The following is a 21,708-nucleotide window of genomic DNA, read 5'->3' as shown; positions in this document are numbered from 1 at the left end:
CGCGCGGCAAGTGTCTCGAGCATTTCAACAACAATGAATGGCGCAACTTTTCCCACGATTAGCGATGTGCGCGACCGAAAGCGTCGCTGCGGTCAGCTTTCCACGATTGGCCAAACCATGGGCATATGAGCACTGTCAGATTGTCAACTTTGACGGTGTTAGTTTCGGATTGCGATGGCTCCTAGCTTCCACTGTGCTTTTTAAACACACCATCGAACTCGTCGTAGCACCTGATGGTAAGTAGCCAGGATAACAACTGGTGACGTCACGGCAAGGCAAATCCCAGTCGTGACGTCAAGGATGGAAACCATAAGAGGGCGCCTCCGAAACATCTCGGCGCTAATAGAGGGGCAGTAGGATCAGTATAGTGGTGGCTGTGAGCGTGCGGGCTGCAGCGACTTTCTTCTGCCCTGTCGACTGTAGCGCCGCCATTGTTGTCTATAGGCGTAGTCTCACAGGCTGCCATTGCCGAGCCGAGCCGGTCCAGACGCTACCTCGTATTCTAGTGCACTGTAGTTTAGCGGTGTGAATGTATACTTTGTTTTTTGTTCAAATGTTCAAGTAAACATTAAAAAAAAAGCAATAACAATTTTGGGGGACGGAAAACCGCTTTCTACAATTTCAGATAGAGCTGCATATAACGAGCAACGAAGATATTAAGCACCAGATAAGTAAGGTGTTTCTCTGAAGCGTATCTTAATTTGGAGGCTATAGCCTTTATGTCCCGTTTGATAAACAAGCGTAGCATAATATGACCGGCACTAGTTTACGTTACCAGTACCAGACAAAATCGGCAACAGACACAAAGGACACACATGTGACGTGCTGAGAAATATGTGTTTAATCAACTTTTATAAAGAAGTGCTACATATCATTTACCTCTTCGAATCAATTGTCGCATTATAAATATGGCTGGGTGAAAAACTATTTAGGATATCATTATTCTCTGTATTGTTTATTGGGTCATGTTTTTTTCGTTTTATTGGTCTTCGGAGGATTTGGTCTTGGTGCTCTTTTAGCTTTGGTCGTCGTTCGCTTTTTGGAAGATCTTGTTGATTCGGGCTTCGGCGTTGTTCTTTTGGTAGGTTTGTCCCTTCGACTCTTCGTCGGCTTGTTTACTGGTGTAGTCGTCGTCCACGGTCTGGTAGGCTTTTCTGACGTCGTCGGCTTCTGTCCCCACGGTTTTCTAGTGGTCTTACCCCCGGGTACGGTTGGGGGCTTGGGCTTACCAGATGGGTCAGTTGCATTGCACGCCTCGACCTTCACCACTGTTCTTCTGAATAGACCAGCTACATCTTCGTTTTCTCGGCACAGTAGCTCGCCGCCTCGTTTGAACTGAGTCTTCTACTCGCAGAAAAAAAAAACAAAAAAACATAAACATTGACGCAAATAAAAACTCGAAATATATTAAAGCAGAAAACAAAGCGCGGGGGCCATGAAACCATTTTTGAACTTTGTCGAAGGAGTGCTGAGAATAAATTTACGTCTCTTATTGAGGAGTTTCAGCGAAGGTGTCACCGCCCTGGCGGCCGGTCGCCGAAAGATAACGAGGGGGATAGGTTCGCTGGGCGCTCAGGGCGGTGGCTTTGTGTATATGCGTTGGCCGTGAACGTAGGCTTATAAACTTCGGCAGCAAGAATATTACGCGGCTCTAGTGTTTCGGTACGAGCAGCAGAGGTGACACGATCTGCTACGACCAGCTACGACCACCCGCCGCAGCGATGCAGGCGTCGAAGGAGTGCAACCTGTGTACTACGCAGTCAGCCGCCGTCGCCCGACGCAGATCGTTCGGAATTCAGGGCTTTCCGCCCCGGGTTCTTCGCTTGTACTTGGAACCGAGTATTATTTCCTGTGCTTGTGTATGTGCTCAGTGGCTGGATATGGACCTCATAGAGCAGTTCTTCAGACTCAACAGCGATTCAAAGTTGACGGCGGAAGGGCTTGCAGCAATGCTTTCGGTTGGTGCACGGCTGCGACGACTACACGGATAAATTTTAAGATTGCTGCTAGCAAGGTAGTCGCTATATGTTGACACGATTTTAAGTGTAAGTACTCCGTGCAAAGGCGAATCTATCGCGTTTATCAGCCACCTTTGTTTTTGTTGTTGTTTTTACCACGCACGACCGACTACCAAGCAAATGCTTCTGTACCGATCACGGTGTGACTGTCTTCGGGCTTACATTGCGGAACGCCCAATAAAAAGTCATGTTCGTTCAGCGAGAAAACTTCCCTTTCGAGTGACTTTCTTTGATTGATAATTTCTCCCGTACTTAAGTGCTTTAATCAACACAATCGATTAAGTTTGCTTCCCTAGTTAGGACATTTTTGTGCCACATGAGGCACTAATGCTTGGCACGATGTATGCCACTGGTGGTATTGTGAATTGGTTAACTTCCAAAGCTAAAAGTGCAACAGGTGGGACCATTCAGTTTGCTAAAAATGTGATGATATGGGAATTTCGTTGCATAGCTAGCGTTTTACGTTTAAGATTGATAAGAAACATGCTCATGTAATGATGCATGTCTACAGCATAAGCTTTGCCGATCCAGAATGGGTGTGCTATAGGCTACAGCCTCAAGATTTTTAATGGACCAAGTTGGTGATTACATGGCAATAAATATTGTGGTTGAAAACTGCCCATTGACTCGGTGAGTTTTGATCGTGGCTATTGGTGTGCTGTTGGCAAATTAGGTAATGGCACACCTTTTCCCTGACCATCTGGCTTCAAGGGACATCGCATCTAGATGTGCTTAAATATGCTTATTTCAAGGTTCAGTGGACCCCTCTGCATCATTACAGGAAGGCAGTCTCAAGCCACAACAAACAGCAGTGAACATACAATGCATAATAACAGGCACCAGTGTCCAGGCGTATAGTCCGCAGAAGCCAATTTGAGCCTAAAAATGTTTCTGTTTTGTTTAGATAGTTTGCATTTGGTGTATAATCCGCAGGGCCCGATTTCCACGCCCAGTGCATAGTCCGCCAAGCTGGTGCATTGTGTCTTTGTGCTTTTTTTCCTGGGTGGCATTTTCTTCAGAAGTTCTTCGGTGAACGCTATTGAGCCTGAAGAACTGCTTTTGAGGCCCATATCTCGCCACAGATCACACACAAGCACAGAAAATAACACTCGGTGCCAAGTACAAACGAAGCACCTGGGCAGAAAGCCGCGAATGCCAAACGAGCAGTGTCGGGCGACGGCGACTGACTGCGTTGCGCTCCTTTGACGCCTGCATCGCCGCGGTGGGTGGTCGTAGCTAGTCGTAGCGAGATGATCTTCACTTCAAGCAAGAAATCTTGTTATACCATAGTAAAGATATGTGTGCAAGTGTTCGACAACGTGGGCTCTCTCACGTTGGTGCAGTTGTCATCAAGAAAGGTGCATATCAACAATGTTGCGTGTTCGCGCGTTGAAACTATGACGCATACTTTATCTAAGACCAAACTTATCGGTCTGCGGCTACAAACATTTTCGTTGACGTTGCTTAGATGATGTAACCATTCAGGCCTCGCATTAAATGGTGTTGCGACTCTTCGGTTCTGTATGAAAACCTATTTTTGCCCTAATAAAAGACATTTTCAAAAGGACATGTGTCTTCTGCTGATACATATCTTCCCATTTACAATGCAGAGGCAAACAGAAAATCAACTGCATACATCTACCACTTAGCATAAGCACCTTTGGCATTCATTCTTGAGCACACTCAAATATCAGCATAGTTTGGTCTTGTTTAAAAGCTTTGCCCTGTTCTGTAAAAAGAAAACAGTTAAAAAAGCTTTACCTTCGTTCTCCTTCTCGCATTTAATACAGACTTGTTTGTCAGCAGATATCACCGTGGCACATACAACTCGAATGACCGATGAGACTATTGCTATTACAATAAAGCTTTCCACAAGAGCCAAAACGAGGCTTGTAGGGGTGCACAAGCACATAGAAATGAGATTGGCGCTTCCGGGGCTTGTTTACATTACGCGTAAGAACAGGACGATCGGCGACCAGCTGATCGTAAGATAACACCAATGATACCGATGTTTCGATACACAGAACGCAGGATAAAGACCTCAATCGTCCCTTGTATGCTGCAGTTGTCATACTTTCTATCCAACCGCTTTTTAGCACAATTAACTAGAACAACCGAAGAGTTCGCGACACCTTTTAATGCGAGGCCTGAATGGTTACATCATCTAAGCAACGTCAACGAAAATGTTTGTAGCCGCAGACCGATAAGTTTGGTCTTAGATAAAGTACGCGTCATAGTTTCAACGCGCGAACATTGTTGATATGTAAGTACCTTTCTTTGGACCCGCGTACATTCGGTTCAACTTGATGACAGTTGCACCAGAAGTAAGAGCTCACGTCGAACACTTGCACACATATCTTGATTCTGGCAAGATTTCTTGCCTTCATCTGGCTTGAAGACTTCATCTGTAGCATCACGGTAGGTCTTGGTTGAAACGATGATCGTCTCGCACACGGCAACAAACAGAGAACGACACGCTTTGTTTTATTTATACGCTACCGGTCTACGGGCGTCGCAAATCTATCCCCCTCTTGTCCGCCATGTTGGATCGATCGGAGCGCCCCCTATATTCGCTGAAACTCCTCAATACCACGCAAGATAGTGCCGCCCGCAGGGCCGAGAAAGCAACACTCGGTCATGGGCTCTGAAAGATTGCCGTTTATTATTGCTTAGGACGTAACTTTTATCATTAATTCCTGCTTTCGTGTTCTCAAAAGTGCCTGCTTATTCTCGCCCCGAGCGCGCGACACTCAAAGCTTCTTTGCTGAATTTTCGAGATAGTCACGCACGCTAGATAGGGATCTGCGCGATACCTTGTCAAGTCAGTCTCCCTCTTGCTGTCTGTTACGCCGCCAATTCTCCACCCGCTTTCTGCTGCCTCGACGCTCGTCCTTTATTTTGTTTCGCACAATTTCGCCGATTAAACCTTTCTTTTTACTTCATTGTATATCCTCTCTTTGCCTTACTCCGTGGCAATATGTATGTGTTATGTGCAGGCACTGCTTTAAAAAGCCTTTTATAAGGCTTATATTGTTTAGCTACTCACTTTACTCCTCAAAAGAACAATCGCGCCCGTTATTAAACGAAAAAAAAAAAAAAAACTTCTGCCGCAGTTAGGTTGCTTATACATCATAATAAAGGCACGGTATTCGCTGCAGACACGATGACAGAATTACCTGCTTACATGCCTAAATCACGTTCGGAGCACGCGTGCTTCATACTTGCTTGAAACAGGTCTGCAGACAGTCTTTGTCTGTCCATTGAGAAAAAAGTCATACAAGCAAGACAAACGCCTCTTAGAGTGTCGCCAGAATGTCTTTTGTATGATGTGTTAGCGATGCGACAACAGTCAATCGGAAGTTTGGTTTAGTGGAGACAGAAAAAAATGGGACCATTAGAAGTTTTCTTATGTGAAGCGCAACTTCGCCTGCTTCTTGCACACAGGGGTTGCGATGATCTCAGAACGCCGAGCTCTTATTGACTGATCGAAGAAATAGTGGCTACACCTCAAGGCGTCTAGCGTTCGGTCTACCCACTGTCCTTTCAATCAAAGCCAATCAGAGCTCGGCGTCATTCTGATCTACCCGCAACTCCTGCGTAAGAAGCAGACGATTTGCTCTCTGCACAAAAGATTTCCAGTGGGACACTTAGGGGCTGCATTTCTTTTCGATACTGTTATGGCCAAGGGTGTAACGGAGGTGACTGTGTCTTAGAGGAAACAAAAAAGTAAACGTGGGGATCGTTTTTGGAGTCTTTTCTTCCAATGACCGTCGTAACGGCTGCGGGAAGGAATCTTCAGCCGCCTTGCTGGGTAGTTTTCTACTTTTTCGGCGGAGACGGGTCGCTCGCATTCGGAGGGGGGGGGGGGGGGGGGGGGGGTGCTTTACTTTGCACCCTCTCATACGGGAAGCGTATTCAGAAAAGCTTGTGAAGTAAGTCGACAGGCCAATTTCGGCACTCTGATTTGGGCGTTTCCACGGACGTGACATCGCCTGGTGTAGGGTGTTAGAGAGAGGGAGGGGGGGGGAAACTTATGTAAAGAATCCTCAGCGATTCGTGCGCGAGCCTTTAGCCAGCTCTCAGGTTTGCTTACGCTTATCGGGTAAGTCTGGGAGACGGCGACAGGCTAACGCGCGATTCACTGAGGCGTGGTTGCCTTAGTGATTCCTCCGTGTCACTAGTTGTGTCACGTGTGCAGTGCAGGCGAAGGCAACGCCAGGTGAAGAGAGGAAGGGCGAACGAAGAAAGGGAGAGCACTAGGAATGTTAGAGAGAAGTTTCTCTTCCCTTCCCCAGCCCCCCTTTCTTCCTTCGCCTGGCATTGCCTTCGCGTGTACTGCACACAACAAGTGACACGGAATATAAGCTTCGCCCTACCTCCTCCTCTCTTTCTGCCCGTCCACAAGGAGGTGTGACGTCTATGAAAACGCGCCAATCAAAGTTCTGAAATAGGGCCGTCCCCATTACTTCACAATCGTTTCCGAATGCGCCCGTATTCTCAGATGCGGTGCCAACTGCTGAGCGAGGAGGTTTTCACGTAATTTACTTTCCGAACCATTGTCTTCTGCACATAATGAACAGACCGAAATCTTGGTGTACATTGTTTTAGTTATTTTTAGATAGTTTGCATTTCGTGCATTGTCCGTACCAGGCGTCTAGACTGCAGGTAAGAATTTTCACTGATAGGAAACGTCGACAAATGCCTTCTGTATCAGCCCACGAAAGAGCTTACCATACGTGAATTATAATTAACATACTGTCATTCACAAAACCTGTAACATCTCGTCCTATTGAACGATCTAAAGATAACATATTCCTGCGTAATTCGCGCCTGTAGGTAATGAGCACAGCATAAAACCTCACCTTTGAAACATGTATAGTGCGCTGATTATACATCTATGGCTTGAAAAACATATTATCATCCCGGTTTTGGGAAGGGGACTCGCTCGGTGGTCGCGACAGGATTTGTGCATGTTGTCGGTGCCCTTTCCAACGCAGCTCCCCAAACCTCGGCCCTCGGGGCCCCCGTGTCTCTTGCTTGCCATGCCAATGCGGGGGGGGGGGGGGGGGGGGGGGGGGGGCGGGGCGTTTCAGATGGGGACAATTCAGCTACTTTTCGAGTCTCCGATAAGTCCTCTTAGGCTCTGTTTTTGCTCTGCTACGCGTGCCTTCTCTTTTGTATGTTCGAGCAAGAGACAAGATAGAGCAGAGATAGTTTTAGTTTTGATATAACCGACAGACGGCAGTGTAGCCTAATCGTCACAAACACTGCCGCGGACGTGTGGGACTGGTAATATCCCACACTGCCTGTTAAAAGTTAGGGGAAGAAAATTGGCATAGAAGGGCGGGAGGAATCATATGTTTGTTTTTATAGATTTAGGCTAGGTGGCGCAAGCTACCCCCCGTTACAAAGGATATGACCGTTAACATCCATTCATCCATTCAACCGTGCTACCATACACCGACACGGGGCCCTGACGTCACGGCGCTGCGGTGGCGCTGTTGGCAGCACTGCGCATGCACAGACGCCTCACGCGATTTTGGTTTCTGCCTATGGGCCGTTTTCAAATTCAGTTTGGTTGAACACTGGCTACAGCGTGTCGGTCTATACCAAGGTGTAAGAAGGGCAGTTTGGGAAAGGACCACTGAAACCTGCCGCAGCGCTGCGACCGGATCATGTCCCCCTGGCGGTTTCCGCCCGGCAGGTACCTCCGAGGCTCCGCCTTACAATGGATGGCTAGGCGAGAAAACGTACTATGTCAGAAATACGATTATTTATTGAAGTTTTTCTTAACTTTTATGCATTTTCGAAACCGCGTCAGTGGCTGGCATTATGAAGTCGTCCGCGAAACGACTGACGTGTTCTTTGTTTTTCATTTTGTTTGTTTTTATTCCGAACGTGATTCGAGCAGACAAATTTGGTAGTTGCAGACGAAATTGGCATTTCTCGCCGTGTTTTTACGCCTGGGAATGGCCAAGATTCTGGAGGTATGGGCGCTACTGTTTTCCAAACTGTCGGTCGAATGACGGCCCAATGAAAGAAAAGGCGATGATATTTAACGCGGGCGATATTGAGTTCGGGTGACTTTGTCGTGTTGGGCGCAGCGTGACCGAAGTGTAGTGCGACGGCGCACCGCTGGCTTCAAATCACGTCAAACTAAAACGTAAACGTAAACAGCGGAATCTTATTAGCTAGGTCGCCGAATACATCTGCAGGTGGAGTGGCATCGACGCCGTCGACGTATTCACGACAAGCCTCTGCTGACTTCTCAGCTCACCTTCGTTTTGCCACGCCAAGCGCCTTTTTGGTTATTAATGCGAAAGCATTAACTGTCTAATGGAGCGAAGCAGTCGTTGTCTGTAGCAGTGAAAAACGGCGCCTAAGTTCCCACTGGCTGTGCGAAACGGCACCTAAAGTCCCATAGGCCAAAAGCACAGCAACGCGGATGCTTTGTCACGGAAGCCGACGGGGAGCTCAACGTCAAAGCGAACGCGCCTCAGAAATAAAACACAAATAAAGCACAGCAACGCAGATGCATCGTCATGCACTCCATGGAGCCGGCAGGGGTGACGCGCGTGCGCGTGGGGGAGTTTTATGTCACCGTCGGAGCTCCGTGTGATAAGGAAAACATGGCACACTGCTTGTAGGAATGCTTTCGCATTTCTACACTTAAGCAGTCTTAAGTTTCTTCGTTTATTTTAACTTGTAATGTAAAACTCTGGGCGAAACAGAACCTCTACATTTAATATATTATTACCTTGCTCGATTAAGCTTCCGTGATTCATGCACAATTTGGGAAATGAATTGCTAGTGGGTCGGTGTTGACAGGCAAACTGAATGACGATATTTTGTTTTTATATTTCTTTGCGTCACGGAATGTATGTGAGGTGCCACGCACCCTCCTTAAGCAGGGAGACAACCGGGTCGCCCAATATGCTCTTGTTTTCCTACCTGCCTATCTTACACCCTGGTCTAAGCAGGACACCCTGGTGTAAAGAAAAACTGGAAAAGCTTCTCCCGAGATTCCCTTCACTCTTTACAATTTAGCAGAGCGAACACCAGAGAGGAGGCGGTGAGGCTAATCTGCAACAGGGTTTAGTATTGACGTTTTGCGATTAAGAGATCGTCGCCGCTGCTGTCGAACCCTTTGGCTGCTGCAACCAGCACCTATGTTGGCAGCTAAAGCCAGCCCACACTTTCACGCGAAACGCCAGAAGACACACTGATAACAAACGCGCCACATTCGATTGGTAAAACAGTACATATAGACATTATGATAACCGAAACTTGGCATCGAAATAATTAAGATGTCTCTTACCGCTCGATTCAACGAGGAAAAGCAGAAAAGTGATGTTTTCACCGCCACGGCGAACTTGCTGTGGTCATGTAAATATGAGTATTCGAGGTAACTCGTGCTGTTAAAATTGAACCTCAGTCTGTCGACATCTTTTACGGAGTAAGTCCGGTCGCAGACTGGGTAGAGCCACCCAAACATTGGTCTTCGCCAGGACTGAACGTAAATGTCGCTCATCGCTAGTTCAGTAATAGTGTGGGTGTAGATATCTGGAATCAGATAAACGATATGTAGTTCAGTTCTTTCAAGAGATGAGTGTAAGTTACATCGGAGTAGAACTTTGATTGATATCGAACAATCTATGATATGTGGTATCTCAAAAAACTAATAGAGATATCAAAATTCAACTGGAGACAATATTTATCGCGTTAAAAATGATCAAAAACAAACTTAAAAATAATTAGATACAAAATAATGGAGATGGACGAACTGTACCAACGCACCTGCTTTATAAAATATTAAACTGGTGTTTTAAGAATTATACGCAGGCGAAGGAACATTTGGTTGCCACGACCTTACTCGACAGATATTGTTTAGAATAAAATAATCAGTAGCATTGTTTCATCGGAAGATTTCTGGAAACTCCCTTTACTATTTTGGTTCATCAATTGAAGAAGCGTAGACGAATATAATGTCACGAATAAAAAAAAAAAAAGATTGTACGAACGTAGAACTCAAAATACTTTTGTAATCAGGCGGCCTTGTGCCTGCAACTAACACAATTAGAGAAACGTATGTACAACCTGGGCCACCAACGACTGGCTCAATGTTGTCGACCCCGGCTTTTTTTTTAAAACAGGGAATGTTAATTTTTGCATTTTGCTGTTGAGTGTACAATGTTTAATTAATTCGTATCGTTTAATATCTCCGAAGTACAACTTCTACACTTGTATATTTGTGAAATATCGAGGTTAGAAGAGTGAAAGGGCCAATGATGCCCGCATAAAAAAGGGCACTGAACACACCTTTTTCCCAAAGAACAGGCTTGGCAACAGCAGCGAATACCATTTTGTTTATTGCCTTGATTTTTGTAATCTCGACTGTGGTCTTCGGAGGCCAATAAGGCTTTCGCATTATAAGTGCACGTAGGTGGGGATACAGCTTTGTTAACTTTGTTACCCAATGAGTGTGGTGCACGACGACGGACTGTATCAAGAGAAGTTCGGCTGAAAAGTGAGACGCAAACATCAGTCAGTGAATGAAAAAAGCAAAAAAACATTACGCGTTTTGTTGGACATTGAAATAGTTGGCAGGCTCTGTGAGTTCTTCATATTCACGTAGCAGTTATTTCTTATGGAACTGTGTTTAAACATTTGCAGAACACTGTACAGTAAAATGCACACCCATGAAAAGATTTATTACTCCACATCGAGTCTCACCTCTTTTTATTGTAAGGGCTCTATTTTATTTTTGGTGGAAGATACAAAAACCTGAACTACTTATTTGTATAGTAGACATGTGAACGAGTCATTATTGGGCACAGTGCCTAACAACCTGACGATAACAAGGCGTAGAAAATAAGTCAAGAAGTTGAATAAGAGAGTTAGGGCTGAATTTATGAACTCCTTGCCTGACGTACGCTTGTATACGTAATCAAAACGTGAAAAAAAAAGAAAAACGACTGGCACAGTTTTTAATCGGAGAGCTTTAGTATTGCCTAAAAAAGCAATGCAAGCGCTTTGCGTTTGCGTAAAAGTTGCGTGCTCCACGTTGCGCATGAGCGTCGTCACATTGCGTGAATTCAAGACTGCAGCTCGGAACGCACGCGCATTGTGAAACATGAAACGCTAACGCAAACGCACAATGCTTGCGTTCGCTCGCATACGCAATGCTGAAAATCAGTATTTATTTGCGAAGGTCGCTCTGTTTTATTTAGGCATTTTCATATAAAAGAAAAACCAAAAGTTACTTTATTTGTCGACTGAAAAAATCTACAATGTAAGAAATTAGTATTAAGTTTTTTTGTTTTTTTTACAATAATATTTTTAATATTGTTCAGATGCAAGCTCTTTTTATTGTAATTTAGTCGCAGTCGCATGCCTGCGACCTGTAGAAAGGCTGGACTTTATGCAGCCCTATTGAAAATATTTCTAAAGGGCCCGTCAGCCTTGAAGGATTATGGGACCTCACAGGCCTTCAAAACCCTTCAAAAATACCCTACAGAAAAACCCTTCAAGGATACCCCATAGAAAAACCCTTTAGCCCCACAGCCCTTCAACCCGTAAGGCCCTTTAGCCCATCAACCCTTTAGACGCCCAAATGACTGTGAAACATAGACAAAAATGCAGGTCAAAACGCTGAAAATTTATTGCCGACATTTAGGTTTACATGCATATTATAACTCAAAAAGCAACGCTTGTTCAAACCCGGCGCAAGGAGCTGTAGACGAAAGGGATCACATCAAACAGGGACAACTGACATCCTTATCACAACGGAAAATACCTTTCAAAGTACTCACAATGCCGCTGGGTATATTCCTGATGTACGGTGGTTCAGCTAATAAAACAGAGCAGGTGCACCTCACGGACACATACACAGTCTCAGTAAGCACGTTTAGCGAAAACCACGAACTCGTAAGTAGCACCCACCGCCGTTGAGAAATCCCGAGCACAGTCACGGTTTCGTCCATGATGACATCGCGCCGGCATCTTCGGCGTATTTTTCGCTCGCTGGTCTGAAGTCGGACGGACGAAGAGGCGCAAGGAACAAGTCCGGACAGCGGCCGTCATCCACTGTCTCAACCCCCACAGTGCCATAATCCCGGTGCGCAGGCACAACATGCGGTGGGACGCTGACCCCGACTGCCAGGCTTTGCAGCGAGTAAGCCGACACCGGCCACCGTCTCCTTGAATGCGCTGAACACAATGGCGCTCGAGCGGTGCTGAAGGCGGCCTGCGCCGAACTATGGTTCACCTGCGGTACCAAGAAAGAAACTGCACAACTGCACGGATCAAAACAGACCAAGGGGCGAGCCCTCAAAACCATGCATGCTCACCTTCCTGGAGGAAATTGGTCCGCTCCAAACATCCCGGCTCGTGGGATAACCGGAACCGCACACGAGCAGAGAGAAAATGGCTATGGCCTCCCCCGCTTGCACACGCCACCCTCCTCCCCCCGACCGCTGGCCTCGCAGCCCTGCACCCTCTCCCCATCGCCGGGCGGAGAGAGGCGATTGCTTTTTGGGGACAGTCCCCCGTGGGGGGACCGGTTCCCGGAACGAGTCGCTCCCGCGTGCGTCCCTGTTCCTGGAAAGCGCGCACTGCTCTCGGCTTGTTCTTTTTTTTTTCTTTTCTTTTTTTCTTGTTTTTTTTTTTTTTTTTTTTTATACATGGTTGCACGTATTTCGCCTTGAGCGGACAGGATTGCGTTCGCCTCAAAACGCCGCTCGGCCAACACCACTCGGCCCGCGGCTCGTCAATTCTCCACATGGGCGGTCGCCCTCACTAGCCTCTTCCGCGACCGAACACCCGGGCAGTGACAGACGGGTCCAGGAGCCCACTCGTATTTGATAGAAGAGCAGTAATAAAAATCTGACCGTACTCACACACGATCGGCATTCTCCAAATACTTATTTTTTTCCCCGTAGCGTACAATAAGCAGCTATGTTCATTAATTCTGCGAAATGTGTTTTTTCCACCTGGGCCGTTGCCCACACAGACATATCAAGAGGCCTGAAGGTTTTCCCGACCCCATTAGAAAAGTTCTTGACAGGCTTTCAGACGTTTCAAGGCATCGTAAAGGTGACTTTAGACATTTCAGGAGAGCCTCTGACGGGACCAGTGAACCCACCAGGAAATATCGGTGCCCCTGTCAAACATCTCAGAAATTCCTGAAGTCCCTTTCACACCCTTTAAAAAATCCTGAAGTCCCATCAGAACGATTTTCAATAGGGAGGAGATGTCGTAGATGTCACGGGACGAACCAGGAATGACCTTCACCCGGCGGCACGTTCGTTTTACGCGGAGCGAAAATGCCACTGCTTGGACAGCACACGATGATCGAGCGAACACCGTTGGGCGAAATTCGTCGACTGCTTGCCACAGATTCGTTTCATAGAGTCAGGGCTACATTTTCAAAATTGTTACCGATCTTCTCCTGGATGCCCCTTTGACACCCTGAACTAAGGGTACATTAAAGATGTTTTCTCTCTCTCTTCTCTGCAAACCGAACGGGATATTACCACGTGCCTATCTTCCAAATAAGGGCAGTTGTGAATTTTGTCCCAAGTTCCTAAGGACTTGCGCCCGCGGTGCTAGCAACGCGCTCTGCCGGGTAAACAGTATACCGTCACAGGGCTGAATTTCCAGGGGCATAATGCCAAGAAGGCATAAGAACAGCCCATACGTATACCTAAGCCAAACTAACCAAGGGTCAGATTGCAAGTTCCCTCGGTTAAAAAGAACTGTGTACCTATCCTGTCGTTCAATCACTTGAATCAAAACCATGCTCAGTTTACGTTTAAGCATTTACATAAGAAAATGAAAAGACTGGAACAACACGGCCACTTATTTTGAGTTTAAGAGAGACCCTTTCCGGAAGTTCAGACTGGCCGCTTTGATCACTATCATTATCTGTGGAACAGCATCTGTGCCGTACAAATGGCGGCCTTCTGGTGGCTGATAAAGGAAGACGTGGAAGATGCTCCTAAGCGGATGATACAAGGCATGTACATTCGGGAGGTTAGTACGACGCGACGTAGGCATGGAACACAAGAGCTACGTAAGCGTTCAATCTCTAAATCAGATTCAGTCAATCTGTGGGCGGCACAAAATCGGCTTTGAACCCTTTTGGTGTACAGAATTATATCGTGGCGTCTGTGTGGGTGGGAGCTTCGTTCAAACTGCAGGTTTTTGGTCATCATCGAACTGAAAGTGATCGGGAAACAACCCACATTAAACAATTCCTCGCGTGACGTTCACTTGCGAAAGTGACGGTGCCCGATAAAATAGAAGTTCATTACCGCCATTGGTATGGCAAAACCTAAACTGCTATACGAACCACGAGATGGCACTGAATTTTGGAAACCGCCAACATTTTTGAGCAGCCTATACACGTTGCTTCATGTCGCGAGTTGTGGTCTTTTAAATCAAAGTATGAAAAAATACATGTTTCTGATATTTTGAACACCCGTGGGTTCTCCTCTGCCCATTCGGTGACGCTCAAGCATAAAGGAGCTTATTTTCTCTTTGACATATGTAAGCAGTGCTTGCTGTTTGTCTATAAGGACACAGCTCTAATTACGAGCACAGACCACCGTTGTTTTAAGCAGAGGTGTTCTGGAAAAGGCCGAAGTTCGAGTCCGACAGTGTTCGGCTTTTTCGTACCTTCAGCGCTAAGTTCGCCCATAGTTCGAAGGAAGTTCGACATCAGCGATTGTGCGCGGAACTTTAAACGAGATTATGACACCTAGCGGAGACAAACTAACAAAATTTTTAAAACGTTTATGTGTTTGCTTTTATAATCCGTAAAATATAAAACAACCAACTCTATAATATGTTTTCCTCATATTTCAATTTTCTGACTAGAAGTTAGACGATTCAATGTTCCCAACTGGACCTTTGTCGAATTTTGCCGAAGGGTTGGAGGTTAGCGAACCAGTCAAGCCATAAGGTACACCGTCAACCCCCCGTTCGAAAAAAAAAAAAAAAAAAGTTCGCGACATTTTTAGTTTATTGTGAGGACCGTTGTTTACAAAGATATTGAATAAACTACTATCCCTCGTTTCAATCGGAGGCGAGAAGCAGTCTGTTTCCACGATCAAGGAGGACACGTTGAAACCTCTCGAGTCTCGTCCACACAGCTCGCTCTGGACACCATATGTAGCCAAGAGACGCGCAACTAGTTCGCCTGTATTCTAGAAAGTCTCCAACTGCTCGATCGAGGTCACGTGGTTTATGGACCGCATTTCCGATACGAGCTGCGAGGAGGTGCCGAACCCGTCGATCGTCTGCGAACGCCTGCGCCTTTCCACCTGCTTTTCTCCCCACCACCCCAAAACGCAGCGCGTGCGCGCTTGCGACCCATCACTACTGGAGACGCCCGCCGTTAGATTGCAAAAGTCCTCCATTGTTTCAGATAAACCCTCTCTTAAACCTATACCGGTTTTCACCTCAAGAGTCGTAGTAAAATAGTCCAGCTCCTCCAAGAGCATTACTAATTTCCCTTTTATGTAGAGAATTAACACATATGTAGGTGCATTTACATATATATATATATATATATATATCATGTTGTGCACGTGTCAAGTGCGAAAAGCATCGCTTCTTCCTCCTACAACCAAATCATGCAAGAACTACTTCCTGCGGCGTATGAACAGTGCAAAAAACTTTTATCGGCTTTGTGCACACGAGGGAGTGTAAAGACTCCTTGTGCGCGTCTCCTTGCGCTGCTTGAGCAAATGTCTTTGACTGTATATCTCCCACTTTAAATCTTGTTTTCGCACGCTGCCACTAGAATGGCTGTGATATTGGGCGTTATTTTCTCGCCGATATCGGCAGGTTGACGTAAAACGCAACGTGCACATTACCTGGGGAAAGTTAATTATAATGAAAGAAACCGCCTTGATACTGAAAACAACGCGAACACTACACGCACTAAACAAGAGCTCAAAATCCACCGTGCTTAAAACCTTTTTGTGCGCTTGTTTCTTTCAATGTCAATGATTTTGTTCATTATTGTGCCGAAGATATCACGTCCTTTTTTTATCAAGTGTGAAAAAATATACATTGTATTTTCAGGACCAGGGTGTGCTGAAGCGAATATAAAAGTCTGCATGTTTTGATTTCACCAATAACGAGAAGCATCATCCCTTACAGAAATGTCATATATGACCCAGATATATTTGATATAGGGCCATATATGGGCATATAAGTAGACATATACGGTCATATATTGCCATACAAGAGCTGAAATCAGGGCAGATATGGTAGGTGACACCATATATGACGACATATATTGCCAGATAAAGTCATATATGGTACCAGTGGCTGCCATATATGACAGTATAGGATGCCTGATACACCTGTATATGGCACTATATGGCGCCAGTCAACATGTAGATGCAGGTAGCACTCCGCGTCGGCCGGTATCGGGACTACGCCGGCCCGCCCATGGTAACAGGATGGCAGCGCCTGGCCATGGGCACCGGGGAGCTACCGGCCCCGGCCGGCTTTGGGTTTTCGTCTTGCACATTGGCCAGTCCAGCCGTAGAAGTTACAGTGAATGGCCGACATCGGGTTTTTGCTGTCTTTGCTGGCTAGTCTTTCCATGGAGGTTAAGTAACTGGCCGGCATCCGTATTTTGCTGTCTTTGATGGCCGGTATTTACGGAAGCTCAGTAACTGGCCGGCACCGGTATTTTGCTGTGTTTGATGGCCAGTATTTACATGGAAGTTCAGTAAATGGCCGGCATTGTCATTTTGCTGTCTTTGATAGGCAGTATTTACATGGAAGCTCAGTGACTGGTCGGCATCGGCTCTTTGCTGTTCGCAGGCTGGCGATCCCCGAGAACTTCCGTTTACGGACCGGCATCGTTCTATTTTTTTTTTGCCTTTTTCACTACGCAGTCACATCATTGAGATTCCGACGATCTGCGGCAATTCATATGTAGCGAGTGGAAATGCTTGCGTTGATCAATCCTTCGTAAATGACTGCCGACGCTGGCGTATTTGATCCCACCATGGCAAGGCTGACGTGTTCTATCGCAAAAACACACAAAAAAAACAAAAAAAACAATGCCGTGAGGAAGAACGGTGCCTGAAAAACGGTGCCGGTGACAGCATAAACATAGAAAATATTTATAATAATAAAAACTAATACACAAAGGTGAGAAGATTTTTAAAATAATAAAATCGAATTCAAAAAGGTGAGAGAAAAATATTTAAATGAATAAAAAGTAATACTAAAAGATGAGAAAAAAAAATATTTAAAATAAAAACTAATACAAAGAGGTGAGAAAAAAAGTATTTAAAATAATACAAAATACAAAATAATACAAAATAACACAAAAAGGTGGAAAAAAATTAAAAAATAAAAACGAATACAAACGGGTGAGATAAAATATTTCAAATAATAAGAACGAATACAAAAAGGTAAAAAAAAAAAACATAAAATTAAAAAAAAAGTAAAAAAGGAAAGAATTACCGCGATTCGAACCAACGTCCACAAGCTCAGAAAGCCAGAGCGTCAACGCACTGCGCTACCGCCGCTCGTTTTTTTTTTTTTTTTTTTTCTTTATATCCTTTAATTTCAGTTTGAGCAGTTACAATAAAGTCATTCATTCTACTCATTGGTTACAGGTATTTCACTTTTACACAAAAGACACCCGCACTTTTTGTATGCATGAAACATGCTACCATTGTCACCGGTATTGATATTTCCGCATACGCAAGTCGCTAGCTAGCAGATAAAAACATCGGGAACGTTTCAAATATAGAGTTCTATATTGTTTTTCCTAATCCTGGTAAACAGTAGTTGTAAATCGTTAAAGCATAAACAGCTGTTACAATTGGTTCATCTGGATGATGCTATCCAGGATTGGCGCCCACTCTGGGGCCCGCTCTGCGGGAGCATAAATGCCCTTAATCTGGGTGATAATTTCACTGAAATAAACATTTACAGGCTGAGGGTTAATGTCCGCATGTCTCACTGCCATGCGTGATTTCCAAATACTAAAAAGCCCGATGACCATAAAAAGGTCGTATGGAATCAAATCTCGTTTGTCGACAGGAAGGAAACGAATGGAGTGTGGTGTGATAGGCAAATCTTTTTTCAAAGTCCGCTTTAAGATATCCCAAAACAAAATGGCATCCCAACAATTAATGAAAACATGTTCGATACTCTCTGGTTGTTTACACAGCAAGCAGTCGACTGACCACGGAACAAACATTCCTTTTTGTTGCATCCATACCTTCACGGGCAACGTATTAGTGTGTAGCTTAAAAAAGAAAGTTTTCACTGCAGGTGGAATATACATCTTTTTAACTCGACATAGCACATCTTGACCCGGACCAGCACTAAAGAGTGCCCTATAGAGCGGGACAGGGAATAGTGTGTCCAAAAGTGCTCTTGTAAGTTCCTTTCTGGTTACACCGGAGAGGTATTCTCGTGAAAACCGTGCGGATAAAAAATTAAACGATTCGATTACTTCTTTTAGAAAACCTACGGTTGCCATAGGTTTCAAATTAACAGATGAGACCAGAAATGAAGTAAAGTGACATGCTAATTTTGTTTGTATCATTGTACGCACAAATGGTTGTTCCTGATCCCGTAGAAAGAAAAACCGTGACACAAGTTGTCTAACAAAGAGGTGTGGTAAGCCGATGCCACCAAGTGAAATACGTCGAAAAAGGTTATCTCGTCTCATCGGCTCTGACCCGGACTTCCAAATAAACAAAGCACATAACCTGTGAATTTTTTGAACATTCATGCGGGCACAATGTAGTACTTGCAGCACATACATAATCTTCGCAATCAGAAAAATGTTACAAGCCGTTGCTCTTGCAAAAATGGACATATCACGAGACGGCCATTGGGACACACGCTTTTTTAAATCTCTAGTAACATCAGACCAGTAAGACGAGCTGTTGCGAAATTGATGAAGTGGTACACCGAGATATTTACAAGGATCCTCACTCCACTCGATGCCTTCATATTCTGTGGGCTTCGTCGCCCATGGACCATGCCAACACCCAGTGCATTTTCTCCAGTTCACTGCAGCTCCAGTTTCTTTGCAAAAGTGTTTCGTTAAAGCAACTGCTTCAGTTACACTTTTTTTGTCAGAACAAAATATAGCAATGTCATCAGCGTACGCTAGGACTTTAATTTCTACAGAGTTTAACTTGTAACCTCGGATGTTCCCACTTTTAATGATGCTCAAACAAAAAGGTTCCAGATAGAGGGCAAATAATAATGGTGAGAGTGGGCATCCTTGTCGGACAGAAGACAACATTGGGATACGTGTAGTGAGTTTATGGTTTACAATAAGCTTCGTTGAGCATCCTCTATAGGCCATTCTGACTCCATCAAAAATAACTTTTCCCACTCCGACGTGTGTCAACACCTGCCAAAGAAAGTCGTGATTAACTCTATCAAATGCTTTTTCGAGATCTATCTGTAGCATGGCAACCTGTTCCATTTCATCTGAGCAGCATTCCAAAACACTTCTTGCAACATGAATATTTGACTGAATTGTTCTTCCTTTTATGCCACACGTTTGGTGTTCCCCGACAATTTGGCAAATTACATGTTGAAGCCTCCTCGTTAGAATTTTCGTGAATATCTTATAATCCGTATTACATAATGTGATTGGCCGATAGTTAGTAACACAGCGTAGTTTTACAGAGTCTTCTGACTTGGGAATCAGAATGGTGTGTGTTCTTAAAAAGGACGGAGGAAGCTCTTTCACGGCGTATGCCTCGCGTAATACGTCAAGGAGTACAGTGCAACTACGGGTTTTGAATGTTTTGTAGAATTCCGACGTAATTCCATCAGGTCCTGGCGCCTTGTGACTGGGTAGTTCGTCAACAGCTTTTTGTATTTCTCCTAGCGTGATTGGTTCTTCAAGCCATTCCGTTACATCGTTTTGCAATTGGGGCACATGCATCAACAAATTAATCACACCCATCGAGCCCGTATGTGGTGTCTTTTTACCAAAAAGCTCGGTATAGTAATGAACAAAGGCCTTTTCGATGCTGCTGGAATCAGTCTTGATCTGATTGTTAAATTCAATTTCATAAATATCCTTTGCTAGTGCATACTTTTTTTCGGAAGCCAAAGATCGTTTGGTAGGTTGCTCCCCAAAAAGAAATTTGTTATTTCGAGAACGTACAACCGCACCTTCGTAGCGTTCTTTGTGCAAATGTTCTATCTCCGACTTCACGAACTGAATGTCCTTTAACCCATGGCCGGGGTTCTCACATTCCGTCTCGTGAAGTATGCGTAAGTCTCGATTCAGTTGCCTCTCTCTAGCAGTTGCTTTAAGTTTTATACTGCTTGATCTTTCAATTGCCACTTGCTTAAGTTCCTCCTTAAAGTACTCCCATCTTGTCTGTAAAGAGAGGTCATTTGCTTCAGTATATTTTTCAAATAGTGCATTTACGCTGGAAACAAACTGCTCATCTTTTAGAAGCTTGGCATTGAGCTTCCAGAGTTCCCAAGTAAAATCATTTGTTTTACGGGCTCTGCTCCCAAATGTTGCAGTAACCAAGCAATGGTCGGTGAAATGAAGAGTCTTCACTTCGTACTTTTGAAAATTACTTATTAAATCAAATGACACGTAAATTCTATCAAGACGCGAATGTGTGGATGCCTGGAAATGCGTGTACTGTAGCTGTCCTCTCTGTGCATTGATTCCCGCTGCGTCTATCATATCGTACTCATCTATTATCTCGCTTAACAGGTTCGCGCTACTGTCATTGACATTTCTTTGCGTTGACCTATCTGAAGCGTTGCAGACACAATTGAAATCTCCAAAGAAGACAACCATGCGGTCACATTCTAAGTATGGGCGAAGATAATTAAAGCAAAGTTCTCGTTCTTTCACCTTGTTCGGAGCGTAGATACAAATAACTCGCCAAGACAGTTCTGACATAGTAAAATCACAAATAATAAAACGACCCTGATCATGAGAAATTACTGACAAATTAGAAATGTTTAAGGTCTTTTTTAGAAAGAGAAAGCACCCTGCTGACACACCAACGGCTTGGCTGACACAAACCTCGTACCTCAAAAGAAATGGCCGCAATGCTCGTTCAACCTGTTCGTCTTCGGACATTTTTGTCTCTTGAACTGCCAAAATATCCAGTTGTTCTTTAGCTAGCAACCGCTGTAACTGGTACTGCTTTCGGCTGGAATTCAATCCCCGGACATTCAAAGACGCGAATCGACAAGGTTCGGGCATCTCAAACATTTCTAAGAGGAAAGGTTGCACATAGGTGGGATACCCAAGATACTAATAGTTCTTTCCTTTCCCCAATTATACTTGCCTAAGTTGATAGTTGCAGAGTGCCATCTGTAGATGAATCCAGTCTTTCACTTTGCATCATTACTGCGAGTTCTGTCGGGTACGAAGCGCGTTATAACGACCTTTTTTTGTAGTAAACTTTTTCCACGGCACCTCCTTTTCGCTGACTTCATTCTCGGTTTCCGGGATCTCGGATGATCTTTCCAGGGATCGCTTGCTAGCCTGACTCGCGTCAGGCATTTCGACGACTACCGGGGCCTCCTCTGTTGTTGAATGCTGCTCCAAATTGCTGTTTTCTTCAATTTGAGGCTCTGGTGAGCTTGAGACTTTCTTCTCGTCTGTTGTGACAGATGTCTTCTCCTCTTCACCAGGCTT

At 44.9% G+C, this 21,708-nt stretch overlaps 1 protein-coding gene across 1 annotated transcript in view; it reads right to left on the bottom strand.

The window, feature by feature from the left end:
• Positions 1–963: 963 nt before the first annotated feature.
• The window catches only part of LOC120837393 (plancitoxin-1-like), a 59,146-nt gene continuing 38,401 nt past the window's right edge, over positions 964–21,708 (bottom strand). The window contains exons 5-7 of the mRNA XM_040206713.1: positions 10,338–10,538; positions 9,337–9,581; positions 964–1,344 (exon numbers count right to left, since the gene is read on the bottom strand). Coding sequence (XP_040062647.1) covers positions 964–1,344; positions 9,337–9,581; positions 10,338–10,538 — 827 coding nt within the window. The remainder of the gene's footprint in view (positions 1,345–9,336; positions 9,582–10,337; positions 10,539–21,708) is intronic.

This window comes from Ixodes scapularis, unplaced genomic scaffold (genome assembly GCF_016920785.2).
Source record: "Ixodes scapularis isolate PalLabHiFi unplaced genomic scaffold, ASM1692078v2 PGA_scaffold6__148_contigs__length_123643588, whole genome shotgun sequence".
In the NCBI taxonomy this organism is placed as follows: Eukaryota; Metazoa; Arthropoda; class Arachnida; order Ixodida; family Ixodidae; genus Ixodes; species Ixodes scapularis.
The sequence above is the reverse complement of the archived record's forward strand: the minus strand, read 5'-3'. Positions and strand labels throughout refer to the sequence as shown.